Source organism: Hypanus sabinus, chromosome 20 (genome assembly GCF_030144855.1).
Source record: "Hypanus sabinus isolate sHypSab1 chromosome 20, sHypSab1.hap1, whole genome shotgun sequence".
NCBI classification, from domain to species: Eukaryota; Metazoa; Chordata; class Chondrichthyes; order Myliobatiformes; family Dasyatidae; genus Hypanus; species Hypanus sabinus.
The window spans coordinates 39,291,660-39,311,661 of NC_082725.1; the positions used below are offsets into that span (position 1 = coordinate 39,291,660).

The 20,002-nt window shown below is 43.4% G+C and overlaps 2 protein-coding genes across 3 annotated transcripts in view; both read left to right on the plus strand.

Annotated features, from left to right (window-relative positions):
* Positions 1–8,235: 8,235 nt before the first annotated feature.
* nod1 (nucleotide-binding oligomerization domain containing 1) overlaps positions 8,236–20,002 on the plus strand; it is a 73,141-nt gene continuing 61,374 nt past the window's right edge. The window contains exons 1-2 of one of the 2 annotated variants that reach the window (XM_059945364.1): positions 8,236–8,423; positions 10,561–10,748. The gene's annotated coding sequence lies outside the window, so the exon portion shown is untranslated. The remainder of the gene's footprint in view (positions 8,424–10,560; positions 10,749–20,002) is intronic. The other variant, XM_059945363.1, reaches the window with a different exon arrangement.
* On the plus strand, positions 15,621–16,815 carry LOC132378684 (general transcription factor II-I repeat domain-containing protein 2-like). The gene is made up of 2 exons (XM_059945789.1): positions 15,621–16,601; positions 16,687–16,815. Exon 1 carries the CDS (start codon positions 15,995–15,997, stop codon positions 16,595–16,597), a length of 603 nt encoding a protein of 200 aa, XP_059801772.1. The 5' UTR covers positions 15,621–15,994; the 3' UTR covers positions 16,598–16,601; positions 16,687–16,815.

The following is a 20,002-nucleotide window of genomic DNA, read 5'->3' on the forward strand; positions in this document are numbered from 1 at the left end:
TGTCTAAGTGATTTCCATTATCTATGATCTGTCCTGCTCTTTCTACTTATTAATTATGAAACCAGAGTTACAACATCCCCATTTCTTTGAGTAAACATGTACACGTTTCAACCGAGTTTGCATTTTATCATGTAAGTTCAGCTAAATATTTTAACAGACTCATAAAGGTGCATAATCTCTTTAAACAGAGTGTGATAGCACTTCATATGTTTGTATGTACATATGCAAAAACAAAAGATGTAGAAAAATCAATTTAGCATCAAATTAAAATCTCACTTGCAAAAAGATCATAGAATCATACAGCAAGTGAACAGGCCATTCATTTCCAGTTGTCCATGCTTTCATGTTAATCCCATCACCTAGTTCATGGTCCATAGCCCTCTTTGCCCATCACTTTAATGGACTTCTTGAAGGTTTGGATATACCTTTCAGCTAACCCATTCGTTGCTGGGTGGTGAGGAGCTGGCTTGAAATGTTGATGCTTCATGAGAACAGTCGGAATTCTTCTAAAGTGTGTTGTGGTCTGTTGTCACTCACAATTTGTTCTGGTAAGCCATTTCTGGTGAAGATAGTCCTCAGAGCAGAGACAGTCTTTGCTGAGGTAGTTGACTTCATTGGTATAACCTCCGGCCACTTCGAATGAGCATCCACAGCAATCAGGAACATGGAGTCCATGAATGGCCCAGCAAAGTGAATTTGTACTCTTTGCCGTGGTAATGATGGACACACCCATGGTGTAACAGTGTCTGTGAGGGTGCATTTGAATTTTTGGCATCCCAAACAGCTCTAGGCTGTTTATCTATTCCCAGTCACCACACATAGCTTCAGGCAAAACTCTTCATCTTGACTGTCTCCAGGTGTCCCTCATACAGATTCTCTAACACTCTGGTGCGCAGTTTAGAGGGAATCACAACACAAGATCCACACATCAGGGTTCTTTGACATACAGACGGTTGGTCTTATCTTGCTGAGAGCTCTGGAAAAGTAGGGTTACCAAGAGCTCGCCATCCTTGCCTGGTGATTTCATAGACCAGTCATTCCTTCTTTCCCTTTGTATTTCAGAATTTGTTACTGGCAACTGGTCCACCAGTGTGGCGTGGACCACTTCTGCTGGTTCACAGTATGAAAACTTTTCTTCTTCAGCTGCCAATAGTGGAAGATGTGACAATAGTGGAAGGTGTTGCTGTGTGGTTTGGTACCCTTGAACTCTGTCATAAGAGTGGACTCCTAGGAACAGTGCCCAATGTTGTTACCAGGTAGCAGTCATCACTGGAATTCCCTTCCTCGGATTGAGAATGGACACAAGGGGCTCTTGATCTGTCACTAGTGTAAACTTTTGTAGAAATAGAACTTCTTTATTCCCCACACTAGACTAACTGTCTCTCAGTCAATCTGTACGTAGTTGCATTCTGCGCTTGATAGTGATCTTGAAGCAAACACAATCGGGCGTTCAGATCCATCCTTCATAATGTGTGACAAAACGGCTCCAATGCCATAAGGGCATGCATCACACACCAGTCTGATGGGCAGGGATGGATCCATAATGGATGAGCAGTTTATCGGATTTTAATAGTCTCTGTTTCCTTGAATGCTTTTTCACATCTTTCTGACCATTCCCACTTTGCTCCTGTCTGTAACAGTGCGTTCAATAGATGCAGCACTGTAGCAATGTTTGGGAGAAACCAATGGCATTAATTTACAAGGCCCAAGTATGACCTGAGTTGTGACACATTTTCCGGTTTGGGTGCCTGTATCTCTGCTTCAGTTTTCTCTTGTGACTGATGTAAGCCATACTTGTCAATGACATGTCCACAATATGAGATTTCATTCTTGAAAATCTCACACTTCTCTCTCTTCACTCACTTTACCAAGGTTCTGGGGGTGTTCAGCAGCATTTTTGCCAGTCACAATGATGTCATCAAGGTTACATTGTGTTCTTGGGATACCTTGGAGCACTTGGTCCATTAATCCTTGTCAAATTGCTGGATGCAACACCAACAATGAGACGATTATACTGAAACAGTCCTTTCTGAGTGTTGATTGTGAGGAACATCCTGCTTGACTCCTCAATCTCCATTTGCGGATTGGCTTGTGACAAGTCGATCTTTGAAAACCTCTCTCCATCTGCCAAAGATACAAAAACGTCCTCTATTCGTGACAGGGGATACTGCACAGTGCACAATGCTGGGATGATGCTCACTTTGAAAGCCCCACAGAAGTGAACGGCTCTGACCTTCCCTTCCTTGATCACTGGGACAATGGGCATGGCCACCCAACCTTGGAAAGAATTCCAGCCCTCCCCAAGCATCCACTTTAGGACATAATGCGTAAGGCACTGGACATGCTTTATTGAATTCTGCTGTTGCTGCTTCACCCAGTTCATGCCTTTGGGTTTACCAATCCCTTTCTCAAACACCTTCCCATTAGCAATAAGCAGCTGTGACAGTCTCTGGTTTGTTGCTGTTGCCTGTGGTTGTCACACTGAGAGCTTTGATTGAGTGCCAGTCTAGGTAGATTTTTCTCAACCATTCACGTCCAAAAAGTGCTCGTCCTCCACCTTTCAATACGTAAAGCTCTAACTGTTGTGCTTGGCCTCCATATGTCACATCTACATTCAGTTTGCCTTTGGGAGACACATTTTCTCCCTTGTAAGTCTTCAGCATCACAGGTTTTTTCGAATGGTTTTTTAGAAAACAGTGTGTTGTAGTCAGCGTCTGGAACTATAGTCAAAGTTGACCCTGTATCCAGCTCCATTTTTGGTTTTCCGCTGGATACATGCATTGTGATCCAGATGATTTTGTGATCTGCTGCAGATACACGATGCAGTTCTAGGCATGACAGTTCGCCTTTGTCAGATTCTGTTTTTCATTCAGTAACTTTCTGCATTTGCTTAGAGACTTTTTTTTGAGTGCTTGAGACTCTTCACTCCGTTGAGGTTTTTGTCTGCCTTGCACACTCTTTCTAAGTGTCCTAGTCTGTGACACTTTCTCTGAAACAGCCGTCATTTGCAACAATGGGAGGATCTGCCACATCGATAACATTTTTAGCTTTTTGCACCATTCAGGGACATTTTGTGCATTTCACACCCGAACCTCCTTTTCTGTAGTTCAGTTGCATCCTTTGCTGCAGTCTCTGATGACATTTCAATGGTCAATGCCCATTCTAAGTTTAGGTCTCTTTCGGATAATAACCACTTCTGAGTGCTCTTTGACTATGCATGCCACATACAAATCTACTCCTTAATCTCCATCTCTAAAGTCACTGTACCGGGAATGTTTGTGCACTTCTGCAAAATATTCAGAAATGCTTCAATTTTTTGACTGGTTCCTTTTGTAAAATCTAAGCGTCTCAGCCATTACCCAGTGGTTTTGTGGTTAACTTGTGAAAGAGACTGTGCATTCTTGCACCCATTAAGCTAAGAAGTTTAGGGTTTTTTTTTGCTCCTCCACATTGTTCACCTTACAATACTGTTCAACCCTCTTGATTTACAACTCCCAGCCTTCATTAGCATGATCAAATTCGTCAATTTTCCCGACTGAGGCTATCGCCACATTATTTTCACTTTAAGTTCAGTGCCTCTTTCACTGTTACTTACGGGTCCTTCAGCCTTCTCGTGCTGTTTAACTCTTGCTGTTTTGTCCCGTAACTGTTGGTACGGTTTGTGATATTTTCTGACTTTCAGGTTCGTCAGCAATTTGTTGTGTCTGTGTACAACTACGTAACAATTAAATAAAGACATGCACAGGGGAGATGACTTTAACTGGTGTGTGTTTGTGTGTGTGAGAGAGAGAGAGAGATTCTGTGAAGGCAGAAACAGTTTAGTTTTCTTTGGCATCATGTTCGGCACAGGCATTAGGGTGGAGGGTCTGTTCCCCTGTGTACTGGTCTATGTATACAGTGGTGCTAGAAAGTACGTGAACCTTGTAGAATTTTCTGTATTTCTGCATATATATATATAGCCTAAATGTAATCAGATCTTCACATAAGTCCTTAATCTAGATAAGGAGAACCCAAATAAATAAATTACAAAAAAAGGAATTATACTTGTTAATTTATTTATTGAGAAAAATTAGCTAATATTACATGTATTTGTTGGAAAAGTTAAGTGAAACTTTGCTTTCAGTAACTGGTGTGACCCCCTTATACAGCAATAGCTTCAACCAAATGTTTCTGGTAACTGTTGATCAGTCCTGTACATTGGCTTGGAGGAATTTTAGGCCATTCCTCCTTACAAAACTGCTTCAACTCTGGGATGTTGGTGGACTTCCTTGTATGAACTACTTGCTTCAGGTCCTTCCACAACATTTCTATAGGATTAAGGTCAGGACTTTGACTCAGCCATTCCAAAAGACAAATCTACTTCTTTTTAAACCATTCTGTTGTTGATTTACTCTTGTCTTTCAGATCATTCCTTGTTGCAATATTCAACTTCTATTAAGCTTCAGGTGACGGACTGCTACACCGACATTCTCCTGTAAAATGTCTTGATACAATTTTAAATACATTGTTCCCTCAAAAATTACAAGCTGTCCAGGCCCTGAGGCAGCAAAGCAGCCCCAAACCATGATGCTCCTTTCACCATGTTTCACAGTTGGGAAGAAGTTTTGGTTTTGATGTGCAGTGCCCCTTTCCCTCCAAACATAGCAATATGCATTTCTGCCAAGAAGTTCAACTTCTGTCTAATCTGTCCACAGAACATTGTCCCAGAAGCGTTGTAGAACATTTAGGTGGTCTTTTGCAAACCTGAGATGTGCAGCAGTGTTTTTTTATTGGAGAGCAGTGGTTTCCTCCATGGTGTCTTTCCATGAACACCACTCTTGTTCAGTGTTTTTCTTAGTGGATACCTGAATAGAGACTTTAGCAACTTCTAGAGATTTCTGCAGGCCTTTTGTAATTTTCCTCTGGTTCTTCTTCACCTCCTTCAGCATTGCACGGTGTGATCTTGATGTGATCTTTGCAGGATGACCACTCCTAGGGAGAGTAGTAAAAGTACTGAATTTCCTCCATTTGTAGACAATTTCTCTTACTGTGGACTGAAGAACTCTCAGGTCTTTAGAAATGTCTTTGTAGCCTTTTCTAGCTTGATACATCTCCGCAAATCTTCTTCTATGATCTCCTGGAAGTTGTTTTGATAGAGGCACGGTGCACATAAACAGATCTTTCTTGAGAAGTGCTCTGTCAGTAACCTGACTTTGTGTGTCTTTTTTATAGGGCAGGGCACCTCTACAACGCACACCTCCAATCTCATCTCATTGATTGGAATACCTGACTCCAAATAGCATTACCCCAAAGGTTCACATACGTTTTTCTAACAAATACATGTAATATTGGATCATTTTTCTCAATAAATAAATGAACAGGTATAATGTTTTTGTGTTATTTATTTAATTGGGTTCTCTTTATGTAGTTTTAGAACTTAAATGAATATCTGATCACATTTTGGGTCATATTCATGCAAAAATAGGGAAAATTCTACAGGGTTCATAAACTTTCTCGCACCTCTCTCTCTCTCTATATATAGATAGATATATATATATATAGAGAGAGAGAGAGAGAGAGAGAGATGTGTGTGTGTGTATGTATATATATATATATATATATATATATATATATATAGATAGATAGATAGATACTTTATTCATCCCCAAGGGGAAATTCAACATTTTTCCACTGTCCCATACACTTATTGTAGCAAAACTAATTACATACAGTATTTAACTCAGTATAAATATGATATGCATCTAAAATCACCCTCCCAAAAAGCATTAATAAATAGCTTTAAAAAAAAGTTTACTAAAGTGCATTGAGTGGTAACTTAAGCTCAGTCCTAACCCCGGCACTTAACATGTCTTGCCCCTGGTGGTTGAATTATAGAGCCGAGTGGCGTTGGGGAGTAATGATCTCTTCATCCTGTCTGAGGAGCATTGCATTGACAGCAACCTGCCGCTGAAGCTGCTTCTCTGTCTCTGGATGGTGCTGTGCAGAGGATGTTCAGGGTTTTCCATGATTGACTGTAGCCTACTCAGCGCCCTCCGCTCTGCCACCGATGTCATACTCTCCAGTTCTGTGCCCACAACAGAGCCCGCCTTCCTTACCAGCTTATTAAGACGTGAGGCGTCCCTCTTCTTAATGCTGCCTCCCCAGCACGCCACCACAAAGAAGAGGGCGCTCTCCACAACTGACCGATAGAACATCTTCAGCATCTCACTACAAACATTGAATGATGCCAGCCTTCTGAGGAAATACAGTCGACTCTGTGCTTTCCTGCACAGGGCATCTGTGTTGGCAGTCCAGTCTAGCTTCTCGTCTAACTGCAATCCCAGATACTTGTAGGTCTTAACCTGCACACATTCTCCATTAATGGTCACTGGCTCCATATGAGGCCTAGGTCTCCTAAAGTCCACCACCATCTCCTTGGTCTTGGTGATATTGAGACGCAGGTAGTTTGAGTTGCACCATATCACAAAGTCCTGTATCAGTTTCCTATACTCTTCCTCCTGACCATTCCTGACACACCCCACTATGGCCGTGTCATCAGCGAACTTCTGCACATGGCAGGACTCCGAGTTATATTGGAAGTCTGATGTGTACAGGGTGAACAGGACCGGAGAGAGCATGGTCCCCTGCGGCGCTCCTGGGCTGCTGACAACCGTGCACCGTGTCAGACCTACCATATTATATATATATATATATAATGACATTGTGTGTGTGTGTGTATATCTATAAACTAGGTGGACAACACACACAAAATGCTGGGGGAAATCAGCAGATCGTGATCCATGAAAAGGAATAAACAGTCAACGTTTTGGGCTGAGACCCTTCTTCAGGACTGGAAGAGGAAAGATGCCAAAATAAAAAGGTGGGGGAAGGAGAAAAAGGCTAGCTAGAAGGTGAAAGGTGAGGCTAGGTGGGTGGGAATGGTAAAGGCCTGGGAGGAAAGAATCTGCTAGGAAGGGAGAGTGGACCAGAGGAGAAAGGGAAGGAGGCGACCCCAGAAGGGGTGATAGACAGGTGAGAAGAGGTAAGAGATGGAGTGAGAGTAGGAGGGGAGTGGGACTGAATTTTTTTTTAACTGGAAGGCGTCATGAATATTCATGCTATTAGTTTGGAGGAAACCCTGATGGAATATAAGGTGCTGCTCCTCCACACTGAAGGTGCCCTTGTCATCGCAGAAGCGGAAGCCATGGCCTGACACAACAGAATGGAAATGGGAATTGGAATTAAAATGTTTGGCCACTGGGAAGTTTTGCTTTTGGCGGATGGAGCGGTGATGCTCGACGAATCGGTTCTGCGCTAATAACGGCGATATTCAGTTGAGTTTAATCACGGGGGAATGACTTTTCTGAACCTGTAAAATTTAATACTAACTGCAGGAAACTGCCAAACGCCCAGATGGAAGATGATGGCCTGTTCCTCAAGATCATAAGGATTTAATTGGAACATTGAAGGAGACTACAGATGCTTGGGATGGGGAAAGAAAGCAGTAGGCATCTTGAAACTGAGAGTCAGTCCAGCGTGGGTGCTCTGTAAATAAATCACCCAACCTGCATTTGCTTTCTACAGTGTAGTGGAGAATTCATTGTGAATACTTTTTTTACACAATGACTCCTCTGCCATGCATCCTATCGTCTATCAAACCGATTAGGAAACCAGATACATTTGCAGCTTCCAGTTTACCAACATGACTTGCCTGAGCCTCGTGAATGTCCAGGTGCTCTTCATGATAATCTATTCCTAGCTCTTCCTGGCCCATTGCATAGATGTCAAGAAACATCAAATAACCCAACGATTACCTTAACTGGTGAGTCCTGTCTGTGTTCCGATCTGCATATATTCATACTGGATCCAAACGATTGGTTCTTGGGATTCTGGTTAACCTTTGCTCAGTTCACATCTCTAAAAGACTTTTATCCAGCTATCACCTTTGGGATTTTGGGGCTACCAAACGGTAGCCTCACTTCCAACAACCTATACTTCCAGAAGTGCCTCACTGACTGCGGCGTCCTGAGATCGGGAAAGGTAATCTACGTATTTAATTCTAACGCTGTTCAAGCTCAATATAATTTAGTTGTAGCGAGAATGAGTAATCTTATTTGTTTCGTTCTAGTCATCCAGAGTGCTGTGATGTCAGTATTTGATTTTAGAGTGGAGATGCGCGAGCAGAAGGATAAGCAATACCCAGCAAGAGTGAAAAAGAAGGCGGGAAATTGTCAGAGAGAGGAAAAAACAACTGCAAGTATGAAGTGAGTTTGAGGTGGGGCGCTGTTGTGTTTTCTTCTGGGTAAAGGGGCAGAGCGGATGCGCGGTCTCCCTGGGTTCGCCACTGGGACGAGGCTCCGTGGTCGTTCGGCGGAATTCCCAGGCGCTGGACTGGCTACAAACCGCTCAGGGCTTTCGCCTCGCCCGCTGAAGACATCACTGAGGTGCGAGGGGTGCCTGGCGTGCGTGTGGAGGGAGAAGGGAGCGTGTGCCCGAGGAAGTTGGGGCCAGCTGTGGGACGCGCAAAAAGCTGGAGGAACTCGGCAAGTCAGGCCGTGAACTGGCGACGTTTCGGGACGAGACCGTCTAACGTACAGCAAGCAGTTTGTGTGTCCAGCTCCAGCATCTCTGACAAGTGTGGGAGACGCGGAGACGGCGCCCTCCTGGGAGAGATGAATGTATATTCCAGGGGGTGGAGGCGGGTGAAATGTCCGAGCCCCAACGAGGGGGGAAGGGAGGGGGCATCGTGCTCGACCCCGGGAGAGGATTGGGGGGGGGGGGGAATAATGGACGTACGTGCTCGGAGGTAGTGGTACGAGGGGGGAATGAGGGTCTGTGGCCAGCGGGCGATCGCAGATGTGACCGGGATGTGTTTACCCGGGTCCCGGTGGCGTGCAGCCGCGGAGTGACTGAGGATTGCTCCTACTGCCTGCTCAGTTGAAAGGGAAAATGTATCTGCATGGAGTGAGAAGGCGCCGCAAAGGAGGCGGGTTAAGAGGAGAGAAGGGATGTGGGGCTGTAAACCCCTGAGGGAGAGGGGAGGTCATCAGTAAACCTTCGCGGGTAGGATGGATAGGTGGGAGCGCCATGTGGTGAGGAGGAAGTTGGGATCCAGTGATGATTTGGTAGAGCACACGAGCAGTAGATGACAAAATGTGGGCGGGGAAACAAGGTTTACAATGATTAATAAATCGGTAATTATTTTTAAAAAGGTAAGTGGGTTTATTATTGCCATACGTGACTGAGTTACAGTGGAGAAAATTGTCTCGTATTCTGCCCGTACAGTTCGATTCATTACAACAGTGCATTAGTAAAGTTAAAACAGCAACAGAGTGCAGAAAAAGGTGTTGCTAAGGAAGTGCAGGTAGACAGTAAGGTGTGCAAGGTCATTAACAAGGTAGATCGTGAGGTCACGAGTTCATCTTAATGTGTTAGGGAAACATTTAACAGTCTTATGATTTGTAGATGGAGTTGTTAGCCTCACAATATTATACAAATTCTTTTAACTTATTAGTTACAAAGTTATAATGTGATTGCGTTTCTGAATCGCTAATACATGAGTCTAAATGCCACATGGCAGTTCAAAACAAGTATTGATAGGTGGAGAGGGGTTAGTATCTCTGAGGAGGAAGGGGGAAAGATAGCGAGAGTGGCAGAAAGGGAGAGTGTGGGGTGACAAGAGTAGTTTAGCTGTGGGAAAGGGTATTGTATTGATTGGAGGGGCATGATGTATTAGAGATAGATGGTTCACTTTATTGTGCCAAATATAATTTATTCTATTTGACAAAAAATGCCTGGTGTTGCTTTAACTGCTTAAGAATGTTGCTAATACAGAATCAACCAACTGCACTATGCTGACACAGATGGATCACCAAGATAGCTTTGGAGAAATATGTTGACTAAGATATCTCGGGGGGAGTGTAGAGAAAGCTGCTGTCACCTGACCAGGGAGATGAAAAGAAAGCCATGGTGTAACTTGATGAGATGCCTATTTTTAAGTGTTAATCAGTGCCTAGGCATCTTTTTCTCCAGTGCACTTGGACTGGAATCACGTAATGGCAGCTGTGCCCCCTCCCACAAATGAGGACTTTCTTTGTAATTTTCTATTGTTGATAGTATGGCATTTTATTTCACCCCCAGGAGATTCTAAAGCAGCATGAGATTGCAGTTTTGTAATCCCTTGTAAGTGAAATTTTAAAAAGCCACAGGAATTGATTTATTCATGGTGCTCTTGTATGTGAGGCAAATTTGTTGGGCTGTTTGTTTACTTTCCTACATATCTCTTTAATAGATTACAAAATGATTTGGTAAGTTCCTGAAGACAGAGTAACCTTGAAGTTATAAATCCTTTCTTAACATTGTCCTTATTGCTGTAGAGACTAAATATTAAACATTTTTACTCAGCTGAATGATATGCTTTATTGCAAGTGGAATCACAGTCTTCCCCCCTCCCCACCCACCCCGGGCATTGAGAAACCATAAAAGTATCTAAAACTTGGTCATATTCAAAACCATCATGTCCCTCTTCCTTGATTCTTCAGAAAATACGATCTGTTTGATAACTTTCATTTCCCTTTTTAGATTGGTAATGGGCAAATGCAGGAATTAAAAGATGGAACTCCATTCGCTTCTAAATATTATGACGACCTAACCGGACAGGATTGTGAGGGACACAATTCTGCAATCACAGTCTGGTTAGGAACACACAAAATTGAGAATATTCTCTTATTTGAACCTGCTCAAAGCATGAAAGCTCACAGATTCAAGAGGTGAGGGACCAATCTTGAGAACTTCATGGGCCACTCACATTGAACGAACTTTGGTGGGCGTACTTTGTATGTGGTTCATAGATGGTGATGCAAATATGAGAAATGGTTCTGTGGGTATGGCGGTGTGGGCTGCTTCACTGGAGCTCATTTGTTTGTCTTTGGTTTCTTTGTGATGTGTTAGTTGTGGCTCATTGGTGCCAGTCATACCGTGCGTTCCATTTCCCTTCCAGCATTTTGTCCAAAAGCGTCCTCTGACTGCCCAGTGCAATCCTGTAGTGGTGCTGGACTGATAGCACTGCTGTCCTTTGGATAAGACATTAAATCAATACCACATTGGCCTGCTGAAATAGAGATAAAAAGATCCTTATGTTTTTGAGGAAAGGGAATTGTCAGATGTATTTGGTCTAATACGTATCTCAGCATTGTAAAGACCAATTACCTGATTCTCATCACATTATTATTGCAGGCTCTTGCCATAACTAGTCTGGCTGTTGTGTATGCCAGTGACTTGACAACTCTGGCTATAAAATGCTTTGGAATATATTTTGAGTTTAAGAGAGCGTTGAATCAATGCTGGCTTGTTTAAAACCTTACAGTTTCTGAAGCTGCTATAACTTACTGCTGTTTCTGTAGATAATAAGAGTTGAGTATGTGGTAGAATCCTGTGGTCAGTTGAGAGAGCTGGTCTTTATAACTAATTTGGATTTTTACGACAATCTAAAATCCCTTAAGTTTCGACCATAATTCAGAAAGTTTGTTTAATTTCTTCATTTTGTATACTCAAACTTCATTTTCTTTCTCATAGATCGAAAGACTTGCACGTGGACTTTTGTATTGTATAACTGACAAATAACGAATCTAGAAACAGCCATAGTGGGCATGATTGAAAGTCAGTGGCCTTATTAATGGAATGAGTCAGTGTGTTATGTTAATCTACAGCTGTAATTAAGATAAAGCTTGTCAAGATTTCAAATAGCTGCTGCTTGGGGAAAGGCCAGAGGAAATGCTTAGGCCATAAAGGAAGTATTTCATTGTTCTAGTCAAATGAGAGGAAAGTGCTTTGCCATTATACCTTCCCAATAGATTCAAAGAGAACCACAGCATGGAAATGCTACACTAATTCTCCTTACCTCTTTTACATTCTCTGAATAGGTATTGAACTCATGAATGCTCCCTCAATACTTGTTTTGTTTCTTATTTTTTTTGCACTAATGTAATTTAACTATTACACATTATAATTCACTTTTCTTTTCCTCTCTTATTATCGTGTATTACATCGCACTGCTACTGCGAAGTTAGTAAATTTCACGACGTATGCTGGTGATATTAAACCTGGCTCTGGGTCACCAGCCAACCCCTTCCCCTCCCCACACACGCTTACCCACAGGCTAGGGCAGGGGTTCCCAACCTTTTTTCTGCCATAGGTCAATACCATTAAACAAGTAGTCTGTGGATCCCAGATTGGGAACCCCTGCACTAGAGGCAATTTACAATGGCCAGTCAGCCCATTAACGCAGGACGTGGCCACAGGTAATTTGTGGAAAGCTTGATTTGTATATTTCAGTGGACCAAAGACTGATAATGAGGCACTGTGATTGTCTACAATATATGTCTAGTATTATTGATTTTTAGCATTCCAATTCCCATTCCTATTTTGATGTGTCGGTCCATGGCTGCCTCTCGAGCCAAGGTGAGGACACCCTCAGGGTGGAGGAGCAACACCTTATATTCTGTTTGGGTAGCCTCCCACCTGATGACATGAATAATGACTTCTTCTTCTGGAGAAATCCCTCCTCCCCTCTATTCCCCACTCTGACCTTTTACTTCTCACCTGCCAGCTAATTTCCCCCTGGCTCCCCTCCTCCTTCCCTTTCTCAAATGGTTCACTCTCCTCTCCTATCAGCTTCTTTCTTCTTCAGCCCTTGACCTTTCCCACCCACCTTGCTTCACCTGTCACCTTCCGGCTAGCTTCTCCCCCCCCCCCCCCCGCTTATTATTCTGACATCTTCCCCCTTCCCAGTCCTGAAGAAGCGCCTCAGCCCAAAACAACAACTGCTTGGCTGACCGGCTGAGCTCCTCCAGCATTTTGTGTGTGTTGATTTGGATTTCCAGCATCTGCAGATTTTCTTGAGTTTAGTATCTCAATTTTTGTTTGGATATTCATTTTAGACTACAGCCTGAGAAGCAAGATTGATAATGTGACTGTTAAATGTATACATTTTGAAGATCTCATTATCACCTTTATTTAGTCAATCTGGGCAGTTGTTTATCAGAACCCTGCAAGCAAAGGGGGCCTTTGCATTGTCTTCAAAGCCATGCCCTTATCCCATGGTTAGTGCATAATTCTTATCCACTCACAAAGTGGATGATGGTGATCTGGCTGCAGACATTTCTTTTGAGTGACATTTTCTGTAGGGGAGAAGCATTAAAACTTTGTGCAGAATTCCACATTTGGTATCAAAGTACTATTTCTATAAAGTTTGATGCTATGCATTTAAGTTGTAAAGATAATGGATTCAGCTGCAGGATTAGTTTGTGACTGGGTCAACTGCAGAGAAAACTACGGTAAACGCCGGCTTGCTGTCAGATAGGCAGATATATTTAGGGTTGGCAACTACGTCATCACTGTTGCAGAATAATGTACAGTAAGATTTGCCAACAGTTTGTTGGAAGGCGTTCAGATTATTGGGCACTGCTACAAGTCAGTCATCATTTCCTGTAAATGGCTGCAGCAGAATCGTAGTGTCGTCAATAAGGAAGAAAACAAGGAAAGCAAGTGTCGGCAGCTGAGAAGCGTGTAGCTGATAGTCTGTTCAAAAGGCAGAGCAAGAACCAGTTTATTAATTTAGTATCTTACAGTCAGAGATTCGTATGTTGGTAAGTAGGTGGAGCTGACTCAGGGAGCAAGTTTTGTACAAAAAAGCTTTGAAATATTTACTTGCCAGCCAGATGTCCTTGGGGTGATAGTTTCACAATGATTGAGATGCAATGTCAGTTGTGTAATTGAGAGCAAGGTAGTAAGGGCTGGCGATGTGAGCTAATGAACAAGTGGGTCAGGAACAAGAGTGATAATGAACCTATATCAGCCCATAAGCCTCTGTACATTGTGAATTTTCCTGATTGTTCATGTAACTAGTCATTTAGTGACCCGTTTAAATTCTCTGCAGATTTAGGCAGTTTATAGGGAGAATTTCTTTTAAAAGTTAATCCCTCAATGTGCATGTATAGTAAGGATAGTATTCATTTTCGGTTGGCGGGAGAAGATTGTGGCAAATGAGCTGCAGTCCAGCTGGTTGCTTTGCCTCCAACTTTCACCCTGTCCTCAAATTTACCTGGTCCATTTCCGACACCTCCCTCCCTTTTCTTGATCTTTCTGTCTCCATCTCTGGAGAGGGCCTACCTACTGATATCTACTATAAGCCTACAGACTCTCACAGCTACCTGGACTATTCCTCTTCCCCCCCGTCTCTTGCAAAAATGCTATCCCCTTCTCGCAATTCCTCTGTCTCCGCCGCATCTGCTCTCAGGATGGGGCTTTTCATTCCAGGACGAAGGAGATGTCTTCCTTTTTAAAATGAAGGGGCTTCCCTTCTTCCTCCATCAACTCTGCTCTCAAACGCATTTCTCCCATTTCCCGCACATCTGCCTTCACCCCATCTGCCCACCCCCCCCCCCCACTCGGGATAGGGTTCCCCTTGTCCTCACCTACCACTCCACCAGCCTCCAGGTCCAACATATAATTCTCCGTAACTTCCGCCACTTCCAATTGGATCCCACTACCAAGTACATCTTTCCCTCCCCCCCACTTTCTGCTTTTCACAGGGATCGCTTCCTACGCGACTCCCTTGTCCATTCGTCACCCCCACCCCCATCCCTGCCCTTACACTTCCTCCCTCACCACCATTCAGGGACCCAGACAGTCCTTCCAGGTGAGGTGACACTTCACCTGTGAGTCGGCTGGTGTGGTATACCGCGTCCGGTGCTCCCGGTGTGGCTTTATATATATATATTGGTGAGACCCAATGCAGACTGGGAGACCATTTCACTGAACTCCTACACTTGGTCCACCAGAGAAAGCAGGATCTCCCAGTGGCCACACATTTTAATTCCACATCCCATTCCCATTCTGATATGTCTATCCATGGCCTCCTCTACTGTCAAGATGAAGCAACACTCAGGTTGGAGGAACAACACCTTATATTCCGTCTGGGTAGCCTCCAACCTGATGGCATGAACATTGACTTCTCTAACTTCCATTAATGCCCCTCCTCCCCTTCTCACCCCATCCCTGATATATTTTTCCCCCTCCTCTTTTTTTTCTCTCTCTCTCTCTGCCCATCACTCTGCCTGTTCTCCATCTCCCTCTGGTGCACCCCTCCCCCTTTCTTTCTCCTGAGGCCTCCCGTCTCATGATCCTTTCCCTTCTCCAGCTCTGTATCACTTTTGCCAATCACCTTTCCAGCTCTCAGCTTCATCCCACCCCCTCCGGTCTTCTCCTATCATTTCGCATTTCCCCCTCCCCCCACTGGTTTCAAATCTCTTACTATCTTTCCTTTCGGTTAGTCCTGACGAAGGGACTCAGCCCGAAACGTCGACAGCGCTTCTCCCTATAGATGCTGCCTGGCCTGTTGTGTTCCACCAGCATTTTGTGTGTGTTGTTTGAATTTCCAGCATCTGCAGATTTCCTCATGGTTGCTTTATTTGATGGTTTTATACACGTGTCCTGCTAGACCGGGGGTCGGCAACCTGCGGCTCCCGAGCCATTTGTGGCTCTTTCACCTCTGTGCTGCGGCTCCCTGTGGCTTTGGGAAATAATTGGTCAGTATTTAATTAAAATGTATTTTATGTTAGTTTGTTAGCTTTTGAAATGTAATTATGGTGATCTTGTACAACCTAAGTGTAGCGACACATTTCCTGCCACATCATAAAACGGCTCACAATTAGCCAGCATTCCGGCTAAGGGAGATAGCCTACGGGGGTTTGTGAGTACGCGTCTTTTGCAGCATCTGCGTCCATGGGGGCTGGGTTGAGGGAAGCTGAAAAGCAAGGCTGTTTAGTTCGAATAAAGCTATCTTTGACTGCAGTTTACTGACACCGCTACAACGTGTTTTTATCGCTGGCTGTCCAGACGGAAGGTGCTGAAACGCTTTGTCGCGTGTCTGGAAGAAGTGAAAACTTTCCTGGGCAGCAAAGGGCTCACCTTTCCTGAGCTGGAACAGCCAGAGTGGCTGGAAAAGCTACACTTCATGGTAGACATGACAGCGCACCTGAACACGCTGAACACAGCTCTTCAGGGGAAAGGACGTACAGCCCTGCACATGTTGGAGGATGTTTTGGCATTCGAGCGCAAGTTGACAGTGCTTGCCAGAGATTTACAGAAAGGCACTTTGTCTCACTTCCCCAATTTGAGAGAGTTCAAACAAGGTCACGACATGATAATTTCGGAGTATTTACATTCTGCAATCATCGCAATGCAAACATCGTTTGGGAAACGCTTCTGTGAGTTCAGAGAGGAAAAAAACACATTATCCTTCCCGGTCACTCCCTTAAGCATCGATCCTTCCCTACTGAATACGACTGCATTGGCAGGTGTGAGTCAACCTGATCTTGAGATGGAACTGGCCGACATAGCCGACAAAGACATATGGGTGTCCAAGTTTAGACGCTTGACAGCAGACCTTGAAGATGTTGCCCGTCAGAAGGCCGTTCTTGCTCAGAAACACAAATGGAGTGATATTGAAAACCTCACAGATGACAGCTTGCGATCCTGTGTAAAGATGAAGGTGACATCATACAGCCCTGATGTGCAGACGCTGTGCGCTGAGGTCCAGGAGCAGAAATCCCATTAACCAAGTATGATAAATATTTTAATTGCCTATTATTTTACTTATATTCATATTTTTTCATTGTTCAGTGAAATAGTCCTTTCATTTTTCAGGATGACAGCTGGCTGACGTTATTTTTGGTTTGCTGCTGGCGGAAAATTTAAGTTCGGCGTTTTTCATAAATACAAGAAGGACTCAAATAGACATTGAATATTTTACTTAAAAGTAACTTTCAACCCAACGTCTTTTTTTCGGATGTTTTTGTTGCATGCAGAAATGTAATTTCGTTTTCTCTGCAGGAGTTCATCAATTTCATAAATGCAACACATTATAGTTTGTTTATACATAGCATAAAGGCAAAAAAAACGTTGTATGCAGTGTTATTTCATTTTAAATGTCAAACGGGTTTTGCGGCTCCCAGTGTTTTCTTTTCTGTGGGAAACGGGTCCAAGTGGCTCTTTCAGTGGTAAAGGTTGCTGACCCCTGTGCTAGACTGTCTCAAAGGGCAATTAAATATTGGCCACATTGATAATAGACTGGACTCAACGTACTAATAATAGCAGATTTCTTCAAGGGCACCAGTTGTGTTTTTAATGATATTTTAACAGGAATACAGTCCTTTGCTAATTTCAACTTATTGTTTCCAAAATTATACAAAATCAAGAACTACTATGGTGGAATTTGAATTTTCAGTTGGGTTATTTTCCTCGGCGTCTGGATTACTAATCCAATGATGTCTGCTCTGCGATATATGCCACTGTTAATGTGAAAAATAATAATGCAAAAATCTCTTCTTGGGTAATCCCTTGGGGTGATTTGCTTCCGCTTAAGTCCTTTGAGTTCAGAGAACCCAGTAGATACCGATGTGGGATCTGTAGGCTCTGCTCCTGCTGGATATAGGGGGGAGGATTGCCACAAGTTGCTTGTTTTCAAGGAGCCTTTGCGAACATTCCATGGATCATTTCCGCTGTCCAGGAGCTTAAGTGTACATTGCCTTTTCAGGGAGTCTGATGTGGGCATTCAAATGAAATGCCAAATGGCAGGAGCAAATAGGCTGTTTGGATTTGTTCTTTGACAACTGAGTACCTTATTTGAACCTGACCTGGAGTATTTCTGTCAGTTTTTGCTACCATTCACAGCAAGTGATATTGTGGCCTTGAAACAATTGCAAAGAGGAGCATGAGAAAATTCTCTGTATAAACCATTTTGGCTTAATTGAGTACAGCACTAGGATTCAGAGGAGCACAGAGCTGGAGATGATCAGATTGTTGTATTAAATAATTAAGAGAATAGATTGTCTTCCGGGTGACAGGTTGTTCTAATTACATTGGTTGAGGAGTACTAGATGTATGATACTACATCTAAATTAATTATCAAGAACACAAAGTCTGCAGATGCTGGAAATCCAAAGCAACACACACAAAATCCTGGAGGAACTCGGCAGGTCAGACAGCATCTATGGAAGTGAATAGTAGTCAATATTTCAGGCTGAGACCCTTCTTCAGGACTTCGAAGTTGTTAAGTGGTGTTTACAAAGAATAATGTGGCTTTGGAGATGAGTTTACTGTATATTAAGTGCATGAGATAGCAATTTACTGAATTCTTTTATAGTGTTGTTTCTGATTGGAAGGATGTAATTGCACACCAGACTGTAAACTTGATGAGTCACCAGGGGAACAAGTTCATAAGATTTATTCAACACACTTAATGAATTAGCACATTGACATTCAAAGAGAAACAATGCATGCAGGACTAACTGAAAGGATAGATAGGAAGAAATTTGAAAGTGGCCACACATTTTAATTCCTTGTCCCATTCCCATTCTGATACATCTATCCATGGCCTCCTGTACTGTCAAGATGAAGCCACACTCAGGTTGGAGGAACAACACCTTATATATCGGCTGGGTAGCCTCCAACCTGATGGCATGAACGTTGACTTCTGTAACTTCTGTTAATGCCCCTCCTCCCTTTCTTACCCCATCCCTGACATTTTTTCACCACTTTTTTTTCTCCTCTCTCTGCCACTCTGCTTGTTCTCCATCTCCCTCTGGTGTTCACCTCTCCCTTTCTTTCTCCCTAGGCCTCCCGTCCCGTGATCCTTTCCCTTCTCCAGCTCTGTATCCCTTTTGTCAATCATCTTTCCAGCTCTCAGTTTCAGCCAACCCCCTCCGGTCTTCTCCTATCATTTTGCATTTCCACCTCCCCCTCCTACTTTCAAATCTCTTACTACCTTTCCTTTCAGTTAGTCCTGATGAAGGGTCTTGGCCTGAAACGTCGACAGTGCTTCTTCCTATAGATGCTGCCTGGCTTGCTGCGTTCCACCAGCACTTTGTGTGTGTTGCTTCAATTTCCAGCATCTGCAGATTTCCTCGAGTTTGCTTGTTAAAATATAAAGGTGTTTTTAAAACGTATTTAAAAAGCTTAAAATGAAATCCAATTCAAATAATATGACAGGGTAGTTGGGATAAGTACCCAAGTATTTGTTTAATAGAATTAGGCAGGGACTGAAGGCTGCAGTTCTGTGGAGAGGTCTGTGAAAATGTAATCAAGGGAGGCAGAGGAGTGTTACAAGATTGCTTTAAATTGGTGGACTGGACCACATTCAGCGATCCATTTTCAGATCTGAATAAATATGCCACCAATGCATCAAAACCTGTGTAGATGAATGTGTGCCTTCAAGAACTTAACCGAACGCCCCCAAACCAGAAGCTTCAGATGAATCAGGCGATTCACAGTCTGTTGAGTGCGAGATTGGTGGCACTTAAAGCTGGTGATCCAGAGCTCGACAAGGTATCCAGGTTTGAATTACAAGATGACCATCGTGAGAGCGGAAAGGTAATTCCATGTGGAGTCAGAGACACAATCAAAAGCACGTTAGCCCCAGCAGGGTTTGTAGACCATTACTTGCTGAAAGGTGAAACCTAGAGGCATCATTTGCAGTGATGTCTAACTCTCTGGTGAAAGCACCTTTTTTTTCATGCTTTTCAAGGGAGAATAACTACACCCTATGATATCAGACTCGGAAGCTGACGTCAGAACATTAAAGATGGGCGAAAGGCAACAGGCCCTGACTGTGTATGTAGATAGGTACTGAAGGCCTGTGTCAACTAACTGGCTGGTATGCTCAAGGACATCTTCAGCCTCTCAGTTCGGCAGCTGGAGACTCCCATCTGCTTCAAAAAGGCATCAATCATACTGATGCTTATGACGAGCAGGTTGCATTGCTGCAATGACAGTTGCCCGGTGGCCCTTACATCTACTGTAATAAAGTGCTTTGAGAGGTTGCTGATGGCTAGGATTAATTCCTGTCTGAGCACCTGCACTGGACCTACTGCCTCAACAGGTCTACAGCGACCACAGTCTTTGGCTCTCCCACTGGGCTTTGGCCCATCCAGACAAAAGAAATACTTTTGTCAGGCTGCTGTTT

Bases quoted from the DNA above. Each gene is read 5' to 3' on its own strand.
- LOC132378684 (XM_059945789.1), top strand. From the start codon at position 15,995: ATGGTAGACATGACAGCGCACCTGAACACGCTGAACACAGCTCTTCAG.